Genomic DNA, 19,748 nt, shown 5'->3' on the forward strand with positions numbered 1-19,748 from the left:
CTTGTATTTAACAAGGGAAGAACTAAAACGTGAAGTTTTTAGGTTATGTCTGTTTTGGGCAAAAATCTCGGAGAACGGTTAATTTTAGAAGCTTGATGTAAGAGAAAAATATATTCTAAATCAAATTTCAATATAAGTCTCCAAACAAAAGACATTCGTATATACAATATATATTAACAAAATATGTCGATTTATAATTGTTACTGTGAAACAAAAATGGTTCCCATTTTTCGAGGTTATTTTCATTTTGTAGTAAAATTTTCGGAAAGTTTTGGTTTTAAGAGGTTTTGTGAAGATAAAAGATGTTTTAAATAAAATTTCACTACTAGTCTTCAAACAAAACAAATCTGTAAATATAAGATAATCCATTAAATATGGGGTTATGGTATGGGTTTCTTGTCTTTTTTGGTTATTTCCGTTTTGTGCCGAAATCTCCACAGCACGAAAATTTCTGGGTTTGGTGTTAAGGCAAGTAATATTCTATATCAAAATCCAACATGAGCCACCAAAGAAAAGAAAGTGATAGTTATAATATATATCATTAAAATCTTTTGTTTGAATTGGGAAGAAAAAAATGTGAAATTTTTAGGTTATGTTTATTTTGGACGAAAATCTCTGACAACTATTCGTTTTAGAAGGTTGTTGTGAAAGAAAAATATATTCTAAATCAAATTTCAATATAAGTCTCCAGACAAAAGAAATTCGTATATACAATATATATTCATAAAATATGTTGATTTATAATTGCTATCGCATTTTTCAGAGTTATTTTTATTTTGTGGAAAAATTTCGGATTATATTTTGTTTTAAGAGATTGATTGCTTGATTAAGCAAAGGCATTCTAAAGAAAGATCTTTTAAGGTAGTTCTTTGTTTCTGCTTTATGTGTACCACATTTTATCGTTAAAACCTGGTGATAAAAATGCCCCAGCTTTTTCTCAAATATAGTTGGTCTAGTGTTTCCCAAAGTCGTTGCATAAAATTAAAAAAAAAACATTTTCTATTCTCTTTTACTACTACATATTCGCTTATAATTCCATTTATTTTTGAAAATAACCATTTCAAGTTGTACATCATTGTAAGATAAGTAAAATTCCACTTTCGTATTAATATTTAGTTTGTTTATAATCAGGTTCATCTGACGAAGATTTCGCCTTGCGTTTTTGTATAATACCCTAAAAGAAAGAAAAACAACATAAATAAATAAACATTTTTCAAAATATCCAACACTTCCTCACTCACCTGAATCTTTTGCCATTCCCTGTCCAGTTCGGCTTTTTCACTTTTCTCTGTTTTATTTTTTCGTGTCTTGCGTCCATCTTGCATTTTCACACCATACTGGAAGGCGGCCTTGGGCAAAGCTTCTTTGGTACTCATATAATCTGAGTACTCTTCCTGTGTATCGAAATCCCAACGACCAATGGGTCCTTTTTTATTACCCAAATCCATTTTGGTGTAATCCACTTCATCATCCGAATCATCGATGGCATCGTTCATTTCTTCCAATCCCGGATAACATTCAGCATAACCTTCCGGTTCATTGGCAAAACGAGCCACAGCGGCTTTATTGATTTTGGGCGGTGCTGGTATGGTGATAATCGGTTCCGGTTCTTCGGCTGCTTTGTTGGTATCATTGAAATAGGTTGGAGGTTTTGCAGTTGTCGATGCATTCGATCCAGAGGGGGCCAGGAACTTGTCATTTGTTTTGGTTTTATTGTCTGCCTTCAAGGTTGGCTGATAATCTCCAATGTCATCGTATATTGAATCTCCAACCGGCTGTGACTTATTTAAAGCCTTTGAAGAGGCATTCAATTCGTGTATATCCCTTTCATGGAACAAAGGTTTATCTTTGTCACGTTTTTTGTTTTTCTTATTGCGTCCTCCTGCCCTCAAATATGAGAGAATTTGTGAAAGCTTATTAATGACAATGTCATTGGTTGTGAGTGTGGCTGCATCTTCACGATTTAGGGGAACCTCATATTTCGATCTTATCAATGTAGTGGGAATATCTGTCTCGGCATTTTCATCATCTTCCAGATCGATGACATAGGCCATTCTGCCCGGTGCAAAAAGTTCACAACGTTGAATTTCTTTGGACCTCCGTGCCTGTATCAAATTGAATATATTACGTGCCATGGGTCCCTTGATGTTCATGTTATCTTCCATTTCCCGTCGTTCTGCCTCCAGGCGCTCAGCTGCTGCAGCAGCTTCCATTTTCTCTGTGGCCGCGGCTGCCAATTCCCGTTCTCTCTCCTCTTGTTCTTTGACCTGTAATTCAGATCTCACCTTTTGCAGCAAAGCATAATCGAGACCCTTGACCAAATGGGTATGTTCCATATCACCACCCAAGAATTTGGATTCTTGAATAATTCGCCGCCTTCTTTCGGCAGCATCTATGCCAGATTTCATATCGGGGGCCACAGCCCTATAGGCATTTGTGGTGCTGTTGTGACCAGGCGTCCCAACATTTTGATAATCCGGATTGGCACCATCTCTTCTTTCGCGTGCACGATCTCTGTATTTTTCGGAGAGTTCTTGTAATTTGTTATCCTCCTGTTTCTTGAGAGCGGCATAATAGTTTTTCTTTTTACGTCTCAGGTCACCACGTTCGCTGGAGCTTCCATGGCTTTTCTTTTTCTCAGCCGAGGAAGCTGGCGTTCCGGGGGTGGCAAATGTGGCTGGTGTGGCAGCAGAACTTGCTGCTCCTGAACTGCCACCTGGAGGGGCCCGCGGTGTGGCCAAAAGTTTACGAAAATCATCGTTTGTTAAACGCACCGATGGTGGTGCTTCTGTGTGGGCTTCCGACATTATTTATAGTGCTTTTGGAATCCGTTGAACTACCGTTCAATGTGAACTAGTTCTTGTTTGTGTGACAACAGCTGATTCGATGATAAGAATAGGGGAGCATCTTTAATTGCACGGACATTGTGTGTCAACTTATTCTGTTTATTATTATTTATTTCTCTTTCAATATTAGCAAAACTACAACAAATTAAATATAAAAACAACCACAAAGAAAATTGTTATTGTTAGTAATGCTAGTGTCAGTTATTTGTCCAAAAATGCATTGCGTCTTAATAAAGGAGTACGAATAGTAATTGTGGTAACGTAACTTACGCAACGTAAGATGTTTAAAATGAGGTCTGTTACAAAATGCTGCCTTGCAGGAAGCTGCTGAGAGTCAAACAAACTTAAATACCCCATTTTATTTCGAAAGGGTCTGTTTATATATCCAAACAAAAGAAATATGTAAAAATAACTTTCTTCAATAAGATCTGTGTGGGCGTTCTTTGCTTTTTTAGGTTTTTCCCGCTTTATGGCAAAATCTCCACAACGCCAACATTTTGGGGGTGGGTATAAAGGCAAGAAATATTCTATATCAAAATCCACCATGAGTCTCCAAACAAAAGGGTGCGGTAAATAAAGTATATATCGCTTAAATGTCATATTTAAATAGGGATATATTAAAAAATTAAAATTTTTAGGTTATTTTTGCACTGTGCCAAAATCTCCGACAATACTTCATTTAAGGAAGTTGATGTGAAGGGAAAAAATTTCTAAATCAAATTTCACTATTAGTCCCCAACCAAATCCAAACGGTAAATATTACATAAATCCATAAATTATGATGTTTTTAATAGTGGTTTGATGATAAACGTTGCTTTCATTTTTAGGATATCTCCGTTTTGTGAAATTCCCCACAACACCAGAATTTTGGAGGGATGGTGTTAAGGCAAAAACAAATATCCACTATGAAAAAACTTAAGTAATTGGCAAATAGAAGATATACCAATTAAATGTCATGATTAAATGCGGATGCAAAAAAAAAGATCAACATTTTTAGGTTATATTGGTTTTGTGCCAAAATCTCCGACAATACTTCAGTTTAGGAGGTTGGTGTAAAGGAAAAATATATTCCTTATAAAATTTTACTGCTAGTCCCCAAACAAATCCAAAAGGTAAATGTAACATAAATCCATAAATGATGGGTTTTTTAATAGAGGTTTGATGACAAATTTTGCTATTATTTTTAGGTTATTTCCGTTTCGTGCCAAATTCCCCACAACACCAGAATTTTGGAGGAATGGTGTTGAGACAAAAAATATACTATATATATATACCAATATCTACTATGAGCTTCCAAACTAAAGAAAGTGATAAATAAAAGATATACCAATTAAATGTCATGATTAAATGCGGATGCAAAAAAAAAAGATCGACATTTTTAGGTTATATTGGTTTTGTGCCAAAATCTCGGACAAATTTTCATTTTAGGAGGATGGTGTAAGAGAAAAATATATTCCCTAGCAAATTTCACTACTGGTCCCCAAACAAATCCAAATGGTAAATATAATATAAATACATAAATTATGGGGTTTTTAATAGAGGTTTGATGATAAATTTTGTTTTAATTTTTAGGTTATCTCGTTTTTGTGTCAAATTCCCCACATCACCTAATTTTTTAGGGATGATGTAAAGGCAAAAAATATTCTTACCAATATCCACTATGAACTTCCGAACTAAAGTAGCTGGTAAATAAAAGATATACCAAATTAAAATTATGTTTAAAAGGAGATGTAAAAACAGTTCAACATTTTTAGGTTATATTTGTTTTGTGCCAAAAACTCCGGCAATTTTTCATTTTAGAAGGTTGGTGTAAAAGAAAATTTTATTCTAAATCAAATTTCAATATTAGCCTCCTAACAAAAGATATTTGTATTTACAATATTTGTTAATAAAATATGTAGTTTTACAAACGGTATTGTAAAAACCAAAAATGGTTTTCCATTTTTCTAGGTTATATTTGTTTTGTGCCAAAATCTCGTACTATTTTTCCTCTAAGGAAGTTGATGTTAAAGGACGAAATATTCTAAATCGAATTCTACTATTGGTCTCCATACAAAAGAAATTTCAAAATAGTAGTTATATTAACATATTATATGATTTTATATTGGGTTTTGCAAAAGCTAAATGGTTTTGCATTTTTCTAGGTTATATTTGTTTTGTGCCAAAATCTGGAGCAATTTTTCGTTTTCAGAAGTTGATGTTGAAGGACAAAATATTCTAAATCGAATTTCACTATTAGTCTCCACTCAGCAGAATTTTCTATATAATATGTATATTAATAAAATATGTGGTTTTATAAACCAAAATGGTTTTTCATTTTTATTCTTAGTTATTTTCGTTTTGGGGCAAAATCTCAAACAATTTTTCTTTTTTGGAACTTGATGTTAAAGGACAAAATATTCTAAATCGAATTCCACTGTTAGTCTCCATACAAAAGAAATTTCTATATAATTTCTATATTAAGAAAATCTGTGGTTTTATATTGGGTTTTGCAAAACCAAAAATGGGTTTTCCATTTTTCTACTTAGTTATTTTCATTTTGAGGCAAAATCTCCTAAAATACTTCAATTTAGGTAATTGCCGTTAAAGCAAAAATAAATCTATTTCAAAATTCACTATTGGTCTCCAAACAAAGGAAATGCGTAAGTATGATATAGACCACAAAAAAAATGTAATAAAAATTTAGTGTTTTACATTTAAAAAATCAACGACAGTGTTCGCTATTTTTAGCCCAGCTTCCTTTGTATGGAGCAATCCACGCATTCTTTGCGATTATACCTCCAGCTCAGGCGAAGATCTCTTCACCGAAATGACAGCTCACAGTGTGGCTTCCATGTTATGCCTCCCAAAAAGGGGGGAATTTCCATTATATCCTCATCCAGCAGAGCAAAAAATTGGCAATCATTTTAAATTTCTGAGACACATTACACACTTCCCAAGAAGACTACGATGATGGCGGCTCCCATTCGTTGATCGTATTGAAAAGAAAAAAATAAATGAAATAAAACGAAATTATAACAGAAACAAGTTTTCGAAGACACACTTCAAAAACAAATTAATGAAGAATACACACAGAGGAGGCGGCAGCAGCAGCGACAGCCACTGAAGTCGATGCTTTAATTCTGCGATGCACATGCCTGATAACCAGATTTCTAGACACAGTTTGGTTGTTGTTTTTTTTTTTCAAAATGATTCAGACAAGGCTTTTTAAAACATTCCCAGCTTGTGTAGACTTCAGTTAAACAAAAGCAGCAGCCGCAAGCGGTAATAAATCGATAATAAAGCGGCAAAACCCACAGATAATCTGGAATAAAGAAAAAAAAATAAACTAAATAAAATTAACAAAAACGAAGTGAACGAGCGGGATAGACAAGAGATTACGAATTTTGTTTATAAGAAATTGTAAGAAAAAAAAAAAAAAAAAAAAAAAAAAAAACAACAAAAATACCCATTAAACCTAGAATATCAAGACCTTTGAGGGTTAAAACGGAAATTTCAAACAGATTTTTAACCTATTTTAAGTGAGCTCAAGGTTTCTGAAAAAATAAACTTTAAATTTAAAATCTTTTGTTGGTGTTTCTGCTGCAAAGAAGAAAAAAAAAAAACAATTGCAATATTTAAACGTGTACTCCACTACTGGCCTCAATGGGAGGAAAGCTATTGAACCTAAACTACCTGCCATTCATTGTTAAGGTCAAGAATATGAATTGCTGTGCTTAAATGGAAATCAAATGTTTATGGAAATGAAATCAATGATACAGTTTGTCAAGTATATGTTTTCAAAATGTACACCTTATCGGGGAATATGCAGTTTCCATATTTCCTGACATTGCTGGGTGGGCCCTTGGCTGGAATGAAACCCATTTTCTGGGCACTGACTGCATCTTCGGGCAAAGCAAGCCAAGTTTAGAAATTCCTTAGGATAATATACTATACACTTTTGATCCTTCCCGACACAACAGCTGATCTGATTGTAAGGTTGGAGTTTCCTGCCAAGAATGAGCTCCACAATGTAAATTTGGAAGAAAAAATTAAAGTAATTAAATATCCAAACATTGCAACTGACCTTGTATGCCTTAGGATTAGATCTTGCTTGGAATAAAGTCCACATATTATTGTATACCAACATCTCCTGGGCAGACTGCACATTTGAACAATTTGAAAACTCTGCTTGGAAAATCCCCTGGGTAATTTGATAGTTACTTTATTGCTGCTACAGAACAGGAGTAGCAGCATTTGCCCACCATCGGGGGGACTATTTGTATATATCTGTGTGTATGTGTGTTTGTACTCGCATGTGACGACAACAATTTAGTGCGTTATTAAAAATTCTCAATGTTCGTTTTTAATTCTTTCTATGAGTTTGTGACTATTCAATCTCTATTCGAAAGTTCCAAAACCAGTTTAACTTGCAAAAATCCCAATCAATTTTTTTGTTATTGTTTTTGTTTTTATTCTCAGAAGCCAAGAGATCTCTTCAAGGTTGCCATTAGTACGTAAAATACCCCCACAACAAATATATGACAGTTATGAGTAATATTAGAAGAGAAACCTTTTTTTGTGAACCTCTCGGCGCAAACATAAGCACACACAAACATGCGAGCGAAATTGTTTTATATGTAAATATATATTTACATATATGTTAATGTAATTAACAAATGTCTGACATTTGTTTGCAAATAATACAATTCTCATAAATGCCGTAATAAAATCAATAGGAGTAGGAAGAATAATAAATAAATTGATTTTATTATTAAACAAATATAAATAGTTCGGGGAAATAAAAAAACCCGGGGTATTTAGAAATACCCAAAATGCGTTTGGAAAAGAATTTGAATTCCCAAGAAAAGTGTAATTTCAAATGATAAGATATATTAATATATTATACATACATATATTATATTATATTATATTATATTATATTATATTATATTATATTATATTATATTATATTATATTATATTATATTATATTATATTATATTATATTATATTATATTATATTATATTATATTATATTATATTATATTGTATTATATTATATTATATTATATTATATTATATTATATTATATTATATTATATTATATTATATTATATTATATTATATTATATTATATTATATTATATTATATTATATTATATTATATTATATTATATTATATTATATTATATTATATTATATTATATTATATTATATTATATTATATTATATTATATTATATTGTATTATATTAATGAAATAACGGTATTTTTATGGATATATAATGAAATGTCAATTAACTGTGTTTTTGAGGTTATTTTTGATTTATGTCAAACTCTCCCACAACACTTAATTTTAGAGGGTTGCCATCAACGATAGAAACATTCTCCATAAATGTTCATTCTAGGACTTCAAACAAAATACACCTAGAAATATAATATTAATTAACAAAATATCGGTTTTAAAAATGGGAAAAATAAAAAAAAAACTCTTTCACAACACTTCATTATAGAGGGTTGCCATCAATGACAGAAAAATTCTTCATAAAATTTCATTCTAGGTCTCCAAAAAAATACACTTACAAATATAATATTAATTAACAAAATATCGGATTTAAAAATGTGTAAAATAAAAAAAAATAAATCATTTTTAATATTCCCCAAAATCTCCCAATATCCGTTATAATAAAAGGATGCTAACAAAGGAAGAAATAATCAGCATCAAATGTCAACATTAGCCCTTAAAGAAACGATATCGATATTTATAATATATATCATTAAAATATCGCCAACAAACGGCTAGGTATATAAAATAATTTTTATAATTCCGTTAATTAATATTAATCGTATTATTCTTATCTTCAAAAAATTTGAAATGAACACAACAATAAATTGTTTGTGCCACTTTAACCCTCTGGGGGTCAAGAGACAATGAACTGATAATATGAAGAAGAAATTTATTTGTTTTTCATAGCGGGAAGAGAGATGTTTTGGGGGTTAATATTGTCAAAAAATATATTTTTTGTCATTTTCGACAAAAATGTTTTCGAAATAAATAGGGAGTTATAGTACGTTTACATTTTAACGGATTTAGTAAATTCAGTTGATTTAAATTGTCAATTTCATTGAATATACGTCAAATTGATCCTCATAAAGAAGGAAAGAAAGAGGAAGGCAAAAAACTCTAATATAAACATTCTATTAGATAAGGAAATTTCCTTTGGAACAAAGAGAATAAAGGCGTGGGAATTTCTCCTTCCAAATCTTGCCAAGAAATTCCCAAAAATTGGGAAAAATGCCCAAATTTATGCTGACCAAAATCCAATGTTAATTTTGTACCAAATTTAAAGTTATGTGTTATTGAATAATAACACATCTACCTAATTCTCGTTATTGGAAAAATATATAGATTTCCGGTGTTATATTTAGGTTTTTTTACCCATCTCCTAAACCAGAGGTTTACGGGTCTTTGGCGTCATTTGAAAAATACCCAAAAATAATTTCATGGAAATTAGTTAAAAATTGCATCTAAATTGTATAATTCAATATTCTCGATAATTCACAGTGAATATTGAGGTAGAATATTTCCCTGATTGACACTAACTCGCTACATTGCAGTGATGCGTAAAATTTAGCCATAATTGCAAAAAAGACCCAAAAAATCTAAAAATATGCAATTCACAATTTCTTGTTTAAATAATTAATTTGTAACTGATATTTTTCTTAGCAAATAATAAGAATTAAAATTTCTTCCCCTCGGTGACTCATAGTGCAATACTATTTATAACATGTTTCTCTTTAGCATCAATTCCAAAAACTGTTGTTAAGTGAGATATTTTGCCACAATTCGCAAAAAGGCCCAAAAACAATCTCAAGAAAAATAATTTATAAATTGCATTTACATTTTCATTATTATATATTATATATATTGAATTTTTCTGTTTGGCAACCTATAGTGAAATTAGATGTAGAATGTATCTGCCTTTACATCATCCCCAAAAGATCGCAATTTGTGGGACAATTCGTCACAATTTAAAAAATACCAAAAAATAATACCAAAAATTTAATAGATACTGATTTTTAGGGGCTCGTTTTGAAACTAAAATCTCCATGATAAATAATATATTTAGAGAAATCTTTATTTCAGAGACTTATAGTGAAATTTGTTGTAGAATATTTTTTCCATTGACACCAACCTTTGAAAATTACATTTTAAAAGGAAATTTGCCACAATTTAAAAACACCCAAAAATGGCATAAGAACATTTTTAAGTAATTTTTTTTCAAATGAATTGAGAAGTTTAGAGAATTCTTCTGTTTGGCAACCCATAGTGAAATTTGATGTAGAATATAGTTGTGTTCCAGTACTTTTTTAGTAGTAAAACTAGCAGAAGAGAGAACAGTTCGAAATGTCATTCTCAATTAGGTGTGCTCAAAAAATAAGGGAACGGAAAATTAGCAGAAATGCGATAAAATGTCAAAATTCAAAATTCCAAGAGTAAACAGTCGAAATCGGACTGGTGAAACCTTACTGAAACGGACGCCAAAATTTAAAAAAATTAGTATTGAAGACGATACGATAAAATTAATAATCTATAATAATAATTAATAATCTGATTCATCATTCAGCCAGTCCTTTTCACTACTGGAATCATCCAAAAGTGCTCCATATTTTGCTTTTTTTTTTGCACTACAAATATTAGTTTTTCCTTTAGTTTTTAAGTTGATCATTTCTTTATTTTTGTTATGACGCGGGAACATTGAAATGTATCAATACATTTTTCAACCTTGTTAGCCCTGCCAATTAAATGTCAAATTCACAATTTGCACATTTCTGCTCGGCCAAATTCATGTAGCTAAAACAAGCAGAAATGTGCACCACTCGGCGCCATTTTTTTCTCAAGAGAGCTGCAAGTTTTGCTAGTTTTTGCAGTACGGGAACGCGTTGTAGCAGAATTAGTACTAATTAGTACTAATTTGTAGGTTCTGGAACACAACTTATATCTTACTTTCACATCATTCCCGAAATAACGCAATTTGTGGGACAATTTGTCACAATTTAAAAAATACCCAAAAATAATACCAAAAATTGATAAGCTGATGATTTTGTTTATGTGTTCGTTTTGAAAATAAAATCTCCATGATAAATAATATATTTAGAGATATCTTCACTTCAGTGACTTATAGTGAAATTTGACACCGACCTCCAAAAATTACATTTTGTGGGTAATTTTGCCACAATTTAAAAAGACCAAAAAAAATGGCATAAATAGTAATTTTTTATAAAAATATTTTTAAATGAATTTTTTTTGGATGATTTTAGAGGTTTAGAGGATTTTTCACTTCAGGGACTCATGCTAAAATTCAATGTAGTATATTTTTTCAATTGACATCGAGTTGCAAAAATTACACCTTGAGGGAAATTTTACAACATTTTGAAAAATACCCAAAAATAATACCAACAATTGGATAAATTTATTAACCTACTAAATATTAGAGTTAGACATTTCTCCTATTCTGTGACATATAGTGAAATCCAATGTAGAATATCTTTTGCTTTAACACCAACAACCAAAAACGTAGTGGTGTGGAGATTTTTGTTAAATTTGGAAAAGGCCCAAAATAATCATAAAAACTGGTTACACTTATTGTAACACCATTTTTATTGATTTATATTATTTCTAACCATTTCTACTGTTTTGAAACTTATAATAAAATTCGATATAGAATATTTTTTCAATTGACTTTTATCGCCAAAAATTACATCTTTTGGGAAAATTTGCCATATTTTTGGAAAAGACCCAAAAAGCATAAATAATATTTTGTCTTACAAAAGTATTTTTAAAATGAAATTTTGTCAATAAGCTGAATGGTTTAGAAAATTCTTTACTTCAATAACTCATAGTGAAATTCGATGTAGAAAAATTTTTCCATTGACACCACCTTCCTACAATGACACCTTGTTGGACATTTTGAAAAATACCCAAAAATAATACCAACAAATTGGATATATGATTTTACCAAATTATAAGCATTATTTTATTGCTAAATATTAGAGTAAGAGATTTCTTCTATTCTGTGACTTATAGTGAAATCCAATGTAGAATATATTTTGCTTTAACACCAACAACCAAAAACGTAGTGTTGTAGAGATTATTGTTAAATTTGTAAAAGGCCCAAAATTATAAAAAATTGTTTCACTTTTTTGTAAATATATTTTTATTGATTTATATTATTTCTAACGATTTCTACTGTTTTGAAAGTTATCTTGAAGTTCCGTATAGAATATTTTCTTCAAAGACTTTTACCCCCAAAAATGACATCTTTTGGGAAATTTTGCATATTCTATGCAAAAGACCCAAAAGTGGCATAAATAATATTTTATTTACACAACCATTTTTAAATGAAGTTTTGTCGATAATTTGAAGGTTTTAGGGAATTCTTCCCATCGGTGATTTGAAATTTGGTGTAGAATATTTTTTCCGTAAACACTTATTTCCTTAAATGCCATTTTCTGAGAAATTTTGTCACATTTTGAAATATACCAAAAATAATGCCAAAAAGTGCAATTCCCTTTTTTGAAAATTAAATTTAGTTGAGAAATGATATTTTTACAGATTTCTTCACTTTCATGACTCATAGTAAAATTTGATATAGAAAACGTTCTCCGTTGGGAACAACTCTCTAAAATGGAGTGTTACCAGACATTTGGGCGTAAATTGAGAAATACTACAATAAGGGCAGTAAATATTATACCTAGGGATTTCTTTACCTCCTCGACTTATAGTGAAATTCGATGCAGAATACTTTTTCCATTAACACCAAATCTATAAAATGAAGTTTGAATAGAGTTTTTGCCAAATTTTCTAAAAGACCCAAAAACAATACCGCCATGTGCAACACTAATTTCGAAAATAAAATTTTGTTGATATTGTTTTTACAGATTTCATCACTTCAGTGATTTGTAGTGAAATTTGATGTAGAAAACGTTCTCCATTGGGAACAACTCTCTAAAATGAAGTGTTGCCAGAGATGTGACCATTAATTGGAAAAGACCCATAAAAAATCACCAAAACGGTCATCCCTTATTTTTATGCTGAACTTAAACTAGTTAATGTTATACATAGCGATTTCTTCCCTTCTGTGACTTACATTGGAATTCGGTGTAGAATATTTTTTCCATTAACACTTATTTCCTAAAATGTCATTTTCTAAGAAATTTTGCCACATTTTGAAAAATACGGAAAATAATACAATAAATTGCAATACCCATTTTGAAAATAAAATTTTGTCAATAAATAATATTTTTACAGATTTCTTCACTTCCATGACACATAATAAAAATTGATGTGGAAAACATTCTCCATTGGAATCAACTCTCTAAAATGGAGTGTTGCCAGCGATTTGGCCGTAAATTAGAAAATACCCATAAAAAATCCGCAAAACGATAATTTTTTTATTTTTTGCTGAAATTAAACTAGTTGATATTATACTTAGGGATTTCCTCATTTTGGTGACTCATAGTGAAATTCGATGTAGAATATTTTTTCCATTAACACCAAGCGCATAAAATGATGTTTTGATGCAGTTTTGCCTAAAATTATAAAAGACCCAAAAATAATACCAAAGTTCGTAATACCCATTTTAAAAATAAAATTTTATTGATAAATACTATTTCTGCAGATTTCTTCCCTTCAGTGACTCATAGTAAATTTTGATGTAGAATAATTTTTCCATTAGGACCAACTCTCTAAAATGGCGTATTACCATAGATTTGACTATAAATTTGAAAAGACCCACAAATAATGCCCAAAAAATTATATCTTATTTATATACCGATATTTTAACAGTAAATACTATACATACGGATTTCTTCACTTCGGTAACTTATAGTGAAATTCGATGCAGATTATTTATTTCATTAACATCAACTCTCTAAAATGTGATTTTCTAAGAAATTTTGCCACATTTTAAAAAATACACAAAAAATTATACCAAAAAGTGAAATGTCTTTTTTGAAAACGAAATTTTGATGATAAATAATGTATTTAAAGATTTCTTCACTTCGGTGATTCATAGTAAATTTTAATGTAGAATAATATTTCCATTGGGACCAATCCTCTAAAATTGAGTTTTGCCGTAGGTTTGGCCATAAAATGGAAAATACCCACAAATAATGCCCAAAAAATTATATCTTATTTATATACCGATATTTTAACAGTAAATACTATACATACGGATTTCTTCACTTCGGTAACTTATAGTGAAATTCGATGCAGAATATTTATTCCATTAACATCAACTCTCTAAAATGTGATTTTCTAAGGAATTTTGCCACATTTTGAAAAATACACAAAAAATTATACCAAAAAGTGAAATGTCTTTTTTGAAAACGAAATTTTGATGATAAATAATGTATTTAAAGATTTCTTCACTTCGGTGATTCATAGTAAATTTTAATGTAGAATAATATTTCCATTGGGACCAATCCTCTAAAATTGAGTTTTGCCGTAGGTTTAGCCATAAAATGGAAAATATCCACAAATAACGCCCAAAAAAATAATTTCTTATTTATATACCGATATTTTAACAGTAAATACTATACATACGGATTTCTTCACTTCGGTAACTTATAGTGAAATTCGATGCAGAATATTTATTCCATTAACATCAACTCTCTAAAATGTGATTTTCTAAGGAATTTTGCCACATTTTGAAAAATACACAAAAAATTATACCAAAAAGTGAAATGTCTTTTTTGAAAACGAAATTTTGATGATAAATAATGTATTTAAAGATTTCTTCACTTCGGTGATTCATAGTAAATTTTAATGTAGAATAATATTTCCATTGGGACCAATCCTCTAAAATTGAGTTTTGCCGTAGGTTTAGCCATAAAATGGAAAATATCCACAAATAACGCCCAAAAAAATAATTTCTTATTTATATACCGATATTTTAACAGTAAATACTATACATACGGATTTCTTCACTTCGGTAACTTATAGTGAAATTCGATGCAGAATATTTATTCCATTAACATCAACTCTCTAAAATGTGATTTTCTAAGGAATTTTGCCACATTTTGAAAAATACACAAAAAATTATACCAAAAAGTGAAATGTCTTTTTTGAAAACGAAATTTTGATGATAAATAATGTATTTAAAGATTTCTTCACTTCGGTGATTCATAGTAAATTTTAATGTAGAATAATATTTCCATTGGGACCAATCCTCTAAAATTGAGTTTTGCCGTAGGTTTAGCCATAAAATGGAAAATATCCACAAATAACGCCCAAAAAAATTATTTCTTATTTATATACCGATATTTTAACAGTAAATACTATACATACGGATTTCTTCACTTCGGTAACTTATAGTGAAATTCGATGCAGAATATTTATTCCATTAACATCAACTCTCTAAAATGTGATTTTCTAAGGAATTTTGCCACATTTTGAAAAATACACAAAAAATTATACCAAAAAGTGAAGTGTCTTTATTGAAAATTAAATTTTATTAATAAATAATGTATTCATAGACTTCTTCACTTCGGTGACTCATAGTAAATTTTGATGTAGAATAATTTTTCTATTGGGTCCAACTCTCTTAAATGGAGTATTGCCGTAGATTTGGCCATAAATTGTAAATGACCTACAAATAATCCCCCAAAAAATCGTTGTTTGTATATGTACTGTTATTTCTATAGTATATGTTATAGTTAGCGGTTTCTTCGTTTTGGCGAATTATACTGAAATTTGATGTAGAACATTTTCCCCATTACTACCAAATTTATAAAATGAAGTTTTGATGTTGATTTGGTCATAAATTGAAAAAGAGCCATAAAAAATCCGCAAAACGATAATTTCTTAATTATATACCGACATTTCCATGGGAAACATTATACCTAGCGATTTCTTGAATTTGGTGACCTATAGTGAAATTTGATGCAGAACATTTTTTCTATTGACACGAAATCCATAAAATGAAGTTTTGATGATGATTTGGTCATAAATTGAAAAAGACCCAAAAATAATCCCCAAAACGATCATTCCTTATTTATATACCCACAATTCAATGGGGAACATTATACCTAGCGATTTCTTGATTTAGGTGACCTATAGTGAATTTCGATGTAGAACATTTTTTCTATTAACACCAAATCCATAGAATGAAGTTTTAATGGAGTTTTTGCCAAATTGTGGAAAAGACTCAAAAATAATCACAAATACCCAAAATTAGTTTATTTTTTATCGATAAATAATGTAGCTGACTTTAATATCCTGTTCCAGAACCTGCAGGAATGTAATAATCTTACATAATTGCAAAACTATTGGATTCTTGCAGTTTCTGAAACAGAGCATCATTAAAATTTTGGTAGAATTTTTTTATTTCAAAATTATTTTTTTCGATTATTTTTGATATTTTCAATCTCTCATTTCGTTTTTTTTAATTCTTCATTCTAACATATCCCCCTTATCTTCTTTTTCCAGAAATCCCAGCACCGATATGTTCCTTTTGCGGCTGTTATTGGTCGCCCTTGCCACCGTGGCCATTGGGGTGATGGCATTACCTCAACAAAACTCTGCCTATGATCCAGAATTGGCAAAACTGGTGGATAATGTCTTCAACTCACAGAATCCACAACAACAACAACAGCAACAGCAGCAACAACAACAACAACAGCCCAACCCTACCCGGGCGCCAAGTGGTTTTGCCCAAATTGTTACCCCCGATCCGAATGGTGGTGCCACCATAACCGGTTCCATTAGCGGCAAACAGCTGTGCAACTGTGTACCATATCACATGTGTGACCCATCCTCCAATTCCCAGGTGTCCAATAGTGGCCAAGTGGAGACACCCACCGATGATGTGTCGCTGCTAATTGATATTCGTTTCAATGCCGACGATCCGGTGTGTCCACATTTCCTTGATGTCTGCTGCGACGGGGAAAATACCCGGGATAATAGCATCATGCCCACACCGCAGGAACAAAAACCGAATCGTCCCAAGGGTTGTGGTATACGCAATGTGGGTGGTATTGATTTCAACATCACCGGAGCCTTGGACAATGAGGCCGGTTTTGGTGAATTCCCCTGGACTGTGGCCCTTTTGAATTCGGGCAATTCCAGCTATTTCTGTGCCGGTTCGCTGATACATCCCAGCGTTGTATTGACCGGTGTCCATTGCGTGATCGGTCGTCCTTTGAATAGTTTCAAAATACGTGCCGGCGAATGGGATACCCAAACGACCAAGGAACGTTTGCCTTACCAGGAGACCATGCCAGCCAAGGTGCTGCAGCATCCGCGCTATAATCCCCGCAATGTTGGCAATGATTTTGCTTTGATTATTCTACAGACACCCTTTACGCTGGGTGATCACATCAATGTGGTTTGTTTGCCCCCCGCGAATAGTGTACCTACGGAGGGTACCACCTGCTTCTCCACCGGCTGGGGTAAGGATCAATTTGGTGCCCAAGGAAGATTTAGTGCCATCATGAAACGTCTGCCGTTGCCGATTGTGGAATTCAATCGGTGCCAATCACAATTCCGTACAACTCGATTGGGACCGAATTTTGTGTTGGATCCCTCGTTCATTTGTGCCGGTGGCCAGGTGGGTATTGATACCTGCCAGGGTGATGGTGGTGCTCCGTTGGTGTGTCCCACAGGCCCTCCCTCCGAGAATCGTTATCAACAAAGTGGCCTTGTTGTTTGGGGCATTGGCTGCAATGATCCCATTCCGGCAGCTTATGCTCACATTGGATTGGCTCGCAGCTGGATCGATGAACAAATGTATGCCCACAATTTCGATACCACTTCGTATAGCGTTTTTTAAATGAGAGAATTTAAAAAAAATGAATAAAATTGAGATTGAAAAATGTTCCATTTCTTTTCAAATAAAAGACTAACAGAGCTGAGAATCCGTACATTTTTTGGAATATTTTTGGAATATTTTTTGAAAAAAAGTAAAAAAGCAGCTGAGTTCGACTGGGCCCAATTTTGAATACCCTGCTCCATTTGGAACGAATTTGAATATTTTCAAAAAAATAAAATTCGCTAAAATTTTTGAGAAAATCTTAAAAATACGGAAACAGGCGGTTATATTGGGATCTATACGAAGACGTGGACCTGCATAGACTATTTTCTGTCACAGGCTGTAGTACCTATCAGGAACTTCAAATACGAAGTTTCAGACAATTTCGGCGAATGTCGAACCTAAAATCTTCAAAATACCGAATATAGGGGGGTATTGATATATGGGACCTACACGAAGACCTAGACCTCCGTAGACAATTTTCTGGTATAGGATGTGGTATCCATTATAAATTTTAAATACGAAGTTTGAAACAACTCCGATGAATAGTGTCGCTAAAATCTTCAAAATACCGAAAATTGGGAGGTACTATTATATGGTGGCTATACGAACACCTGGACCTGCATAGACAAATCTCTATCATAGGCTGTAGTTTTCATTACGAACTTCAAATACCAAATTTGAAACAATTCTGGTGAATAATGTCGCTTAAATCACCAAAATACCGAATATAGGGAGGTACCTTTATATGGAGACTATACGAAGACGTGGACCTGTATATACTATTTTCTGTCATAGGCTGTAATATCCATTACGAACTCTAAATACCAAATTTGAAACAACTCCGGTGAATAATGTCGCTAAAATCATCAAAACACCGAATATTGGGTGGTACACTTATATGGAGGCTATACGAAGACCTGGACCTATATACGCTAGTTTTTGTCATAGACTGTAGTACCCATTAGGAACTATAAATACCAAATTTGAAACAACTACGGTGGATAATGTCGCTAAATTCTTCAAAATACCGAATATTGGGAGGTACGGTTATATGGAGACTATACGAAGACGTGGACCTATATAGACAATTTTCTATCACAGGCTGTAGTACCTATTACGAACTTCAAATACCAAATTTGAAACAATTCCGGTAAATAATGTCGCTAAAATCATCAAAATACCGAATATTGGGAGGTACGGTTATATGGAGTCTATACGAAGACCTAGACCTGCATAGACAATTTTCTGCCAAAGGTTGTAGCTCTTATTATGAACTTCAAATACCAAATTTGAAACAATTTCGGTAAATAATGTCGCTTAAATCATCAAAATACCGAATATTGGGAGGTAACCTAATATGGAGGCTATACGAAGACCTGGACCTGCATGCGCAATTTTTTGTCATAGGCTGTAGTACCTATTAGGAACTTCAAATACCAAATTTGAAACAATTCAGGCGAATAATGTCCCTAAAATTGTCAAAATGCCGTATATTGCGAGGTACCCTTATATGAAAGCTATACGAAGTCCTGGACCTGCATAGACAAGTTTCTGGCACAGGGTGTAGTACCTATCAGGAACTTCAAGTACGAAATTTCAAACAATTTCGGTGAATAATATCGTTAAAATCATCAAAATACCGAATATTGGGAGGTACCCTTTTATGAAGGCTATACGAAGACCTGGGCCTCAATTCTTGTTCTATGAAAATGTGAAATGAAAACTTTTATGAAGGAAAGAAATGTGAAAGGAAAAATTTTATAAAGGAAATATTTTTCATTTCATATTTTCATAGAACAAGAATCCAGCCCCTGGACCTACACAGACAATTTTCTGCCTTAGGCTGCAGTATCCATTATGTACTTCAAATACCAAATTTCAAACAATTCCGGTAAATAATGTCGCCAAAATCATCAAAATACCGAATATAGGGAGGTACTGATATATGGGGCCTATACGAAGACTTGGACCGGCATAGACAATTTTCTCTCATAGGCTGTAGTATCCATTACGAACTTCAAATACGAAATTTGAAACAATTCCGGTTAATAATGATGTTAAAATCATCAAAATACCGAATATTGGGAGGTACTGATATATGGGGCC

The 19,748-nt window shown here is 31.9% G+C and overlaps 2 protein-coding genes and 1 long non-coding RNA gene across 4 annotated transcripts; 2 read left to right on the forward strand and 1 right to left on the reverse strand.

Moving 5' to 3' along the window:
• Positions 1-995: 995 nt before the first annotated feature.
• LOC101893344 (protein Red) lies at positions 996-2,846 on the reverse strand. The gene is made up of 2 exons (XM_005178614.4): positions 1,242-2,846; positions 996-1,174 (listed from the first exon to the last, which is right to left on the reverse strand). Exons 1-2 carry the CDS (start codon positions 2,805-2,807, stop codon positions 1,106-1,108), a joined length of 1,635 nt encoding a protein of 544 aa, XP_005178671.2. The 5' UTR covers positions 2,808-2,846; the 3' UTR covers positions 996-1,105.
• Positions 2,847-2,957: 111 nt separating this feature from the next.
• On the forward strand, positions 2,958-5,954 carry LOC109611817 (uncharacterized). Of its 2 annotated transcripts, XR_009342365.1 has the most exons (6): positions 2,958-3,424; positions 3,485-3,598; positions 3,674-3,958; positions 4,034-4,343; positions 4,419-4,531; positions 4,601-5,954. It is a non-coding gene; the product is annotated as an uncharacterized LOC109611817 (long non-coding RNA). The 2 variants fall into 2 exon arrangements; XR_002194127.2 differs by having other exon boundaries at positions 4,419-5,954.
• A 113-nt stretch (positions 5,955-6,067) lies between these two features.
• LOC101896319 (phenoloxidase-activating factor 2) lies at positions 6,068-17,751 on the forward strand. The gene is made up of 2 exons (XM_059123263.1): positions 6,068-6,248; positions 16,319-17,751. The coding sequence occupies exon 2, from the start codon at positions 16,335-16,337 to the stop codon at positions 17,658-17,660; it is 1,326 nt and encodes a 441-aa protein (XP_058979246.1). The 5' UTR covers positions 6,068-6,248; positions 16,319-16,334; the 3' UTR covers positions 17,661-17,751.
• Positions 17,752-19,748: the final 1,997 nt, after the last annotated feature.

Source organism: Musca domestica, unplaced genomic scaffold (assembly GCF_030504385.1).
Source record: "Musca domestica strain aabys unplaced genomic scaffold, Musca_domestica.polishedcontigs.V.1.1 24, whole genome shotgun sequence".
Lineage (NCBI taxonomy): Eukaryota > Metazoa > Arthropoda > Insecta > Diptera > Muscidae > Musca > Musca domestica.

Coding starts and splice junctions, on each gene's coding strand:
- LOC101893344 (XM_005178614.4), bottom strand. CDS start 2,807: ATGTCGGAAGCCCACACAGAAGCACCACCATCGGTGCGTTTAACAAAC. Junction 1,175..1,241: donor GGGAATGGCAAAAGATTCAG/GTGAGTGAGGAA, acceptor TCTTTCTTTTAG/GGTATTATACAAAAACGCAA.
- LOC101896319 (XM_059123263.1), top strand. CDS start 16,335: ATGTTCCTTTTGCGGCTGTTATTGGTCGCCCTTGCCACCGTGGCCATT.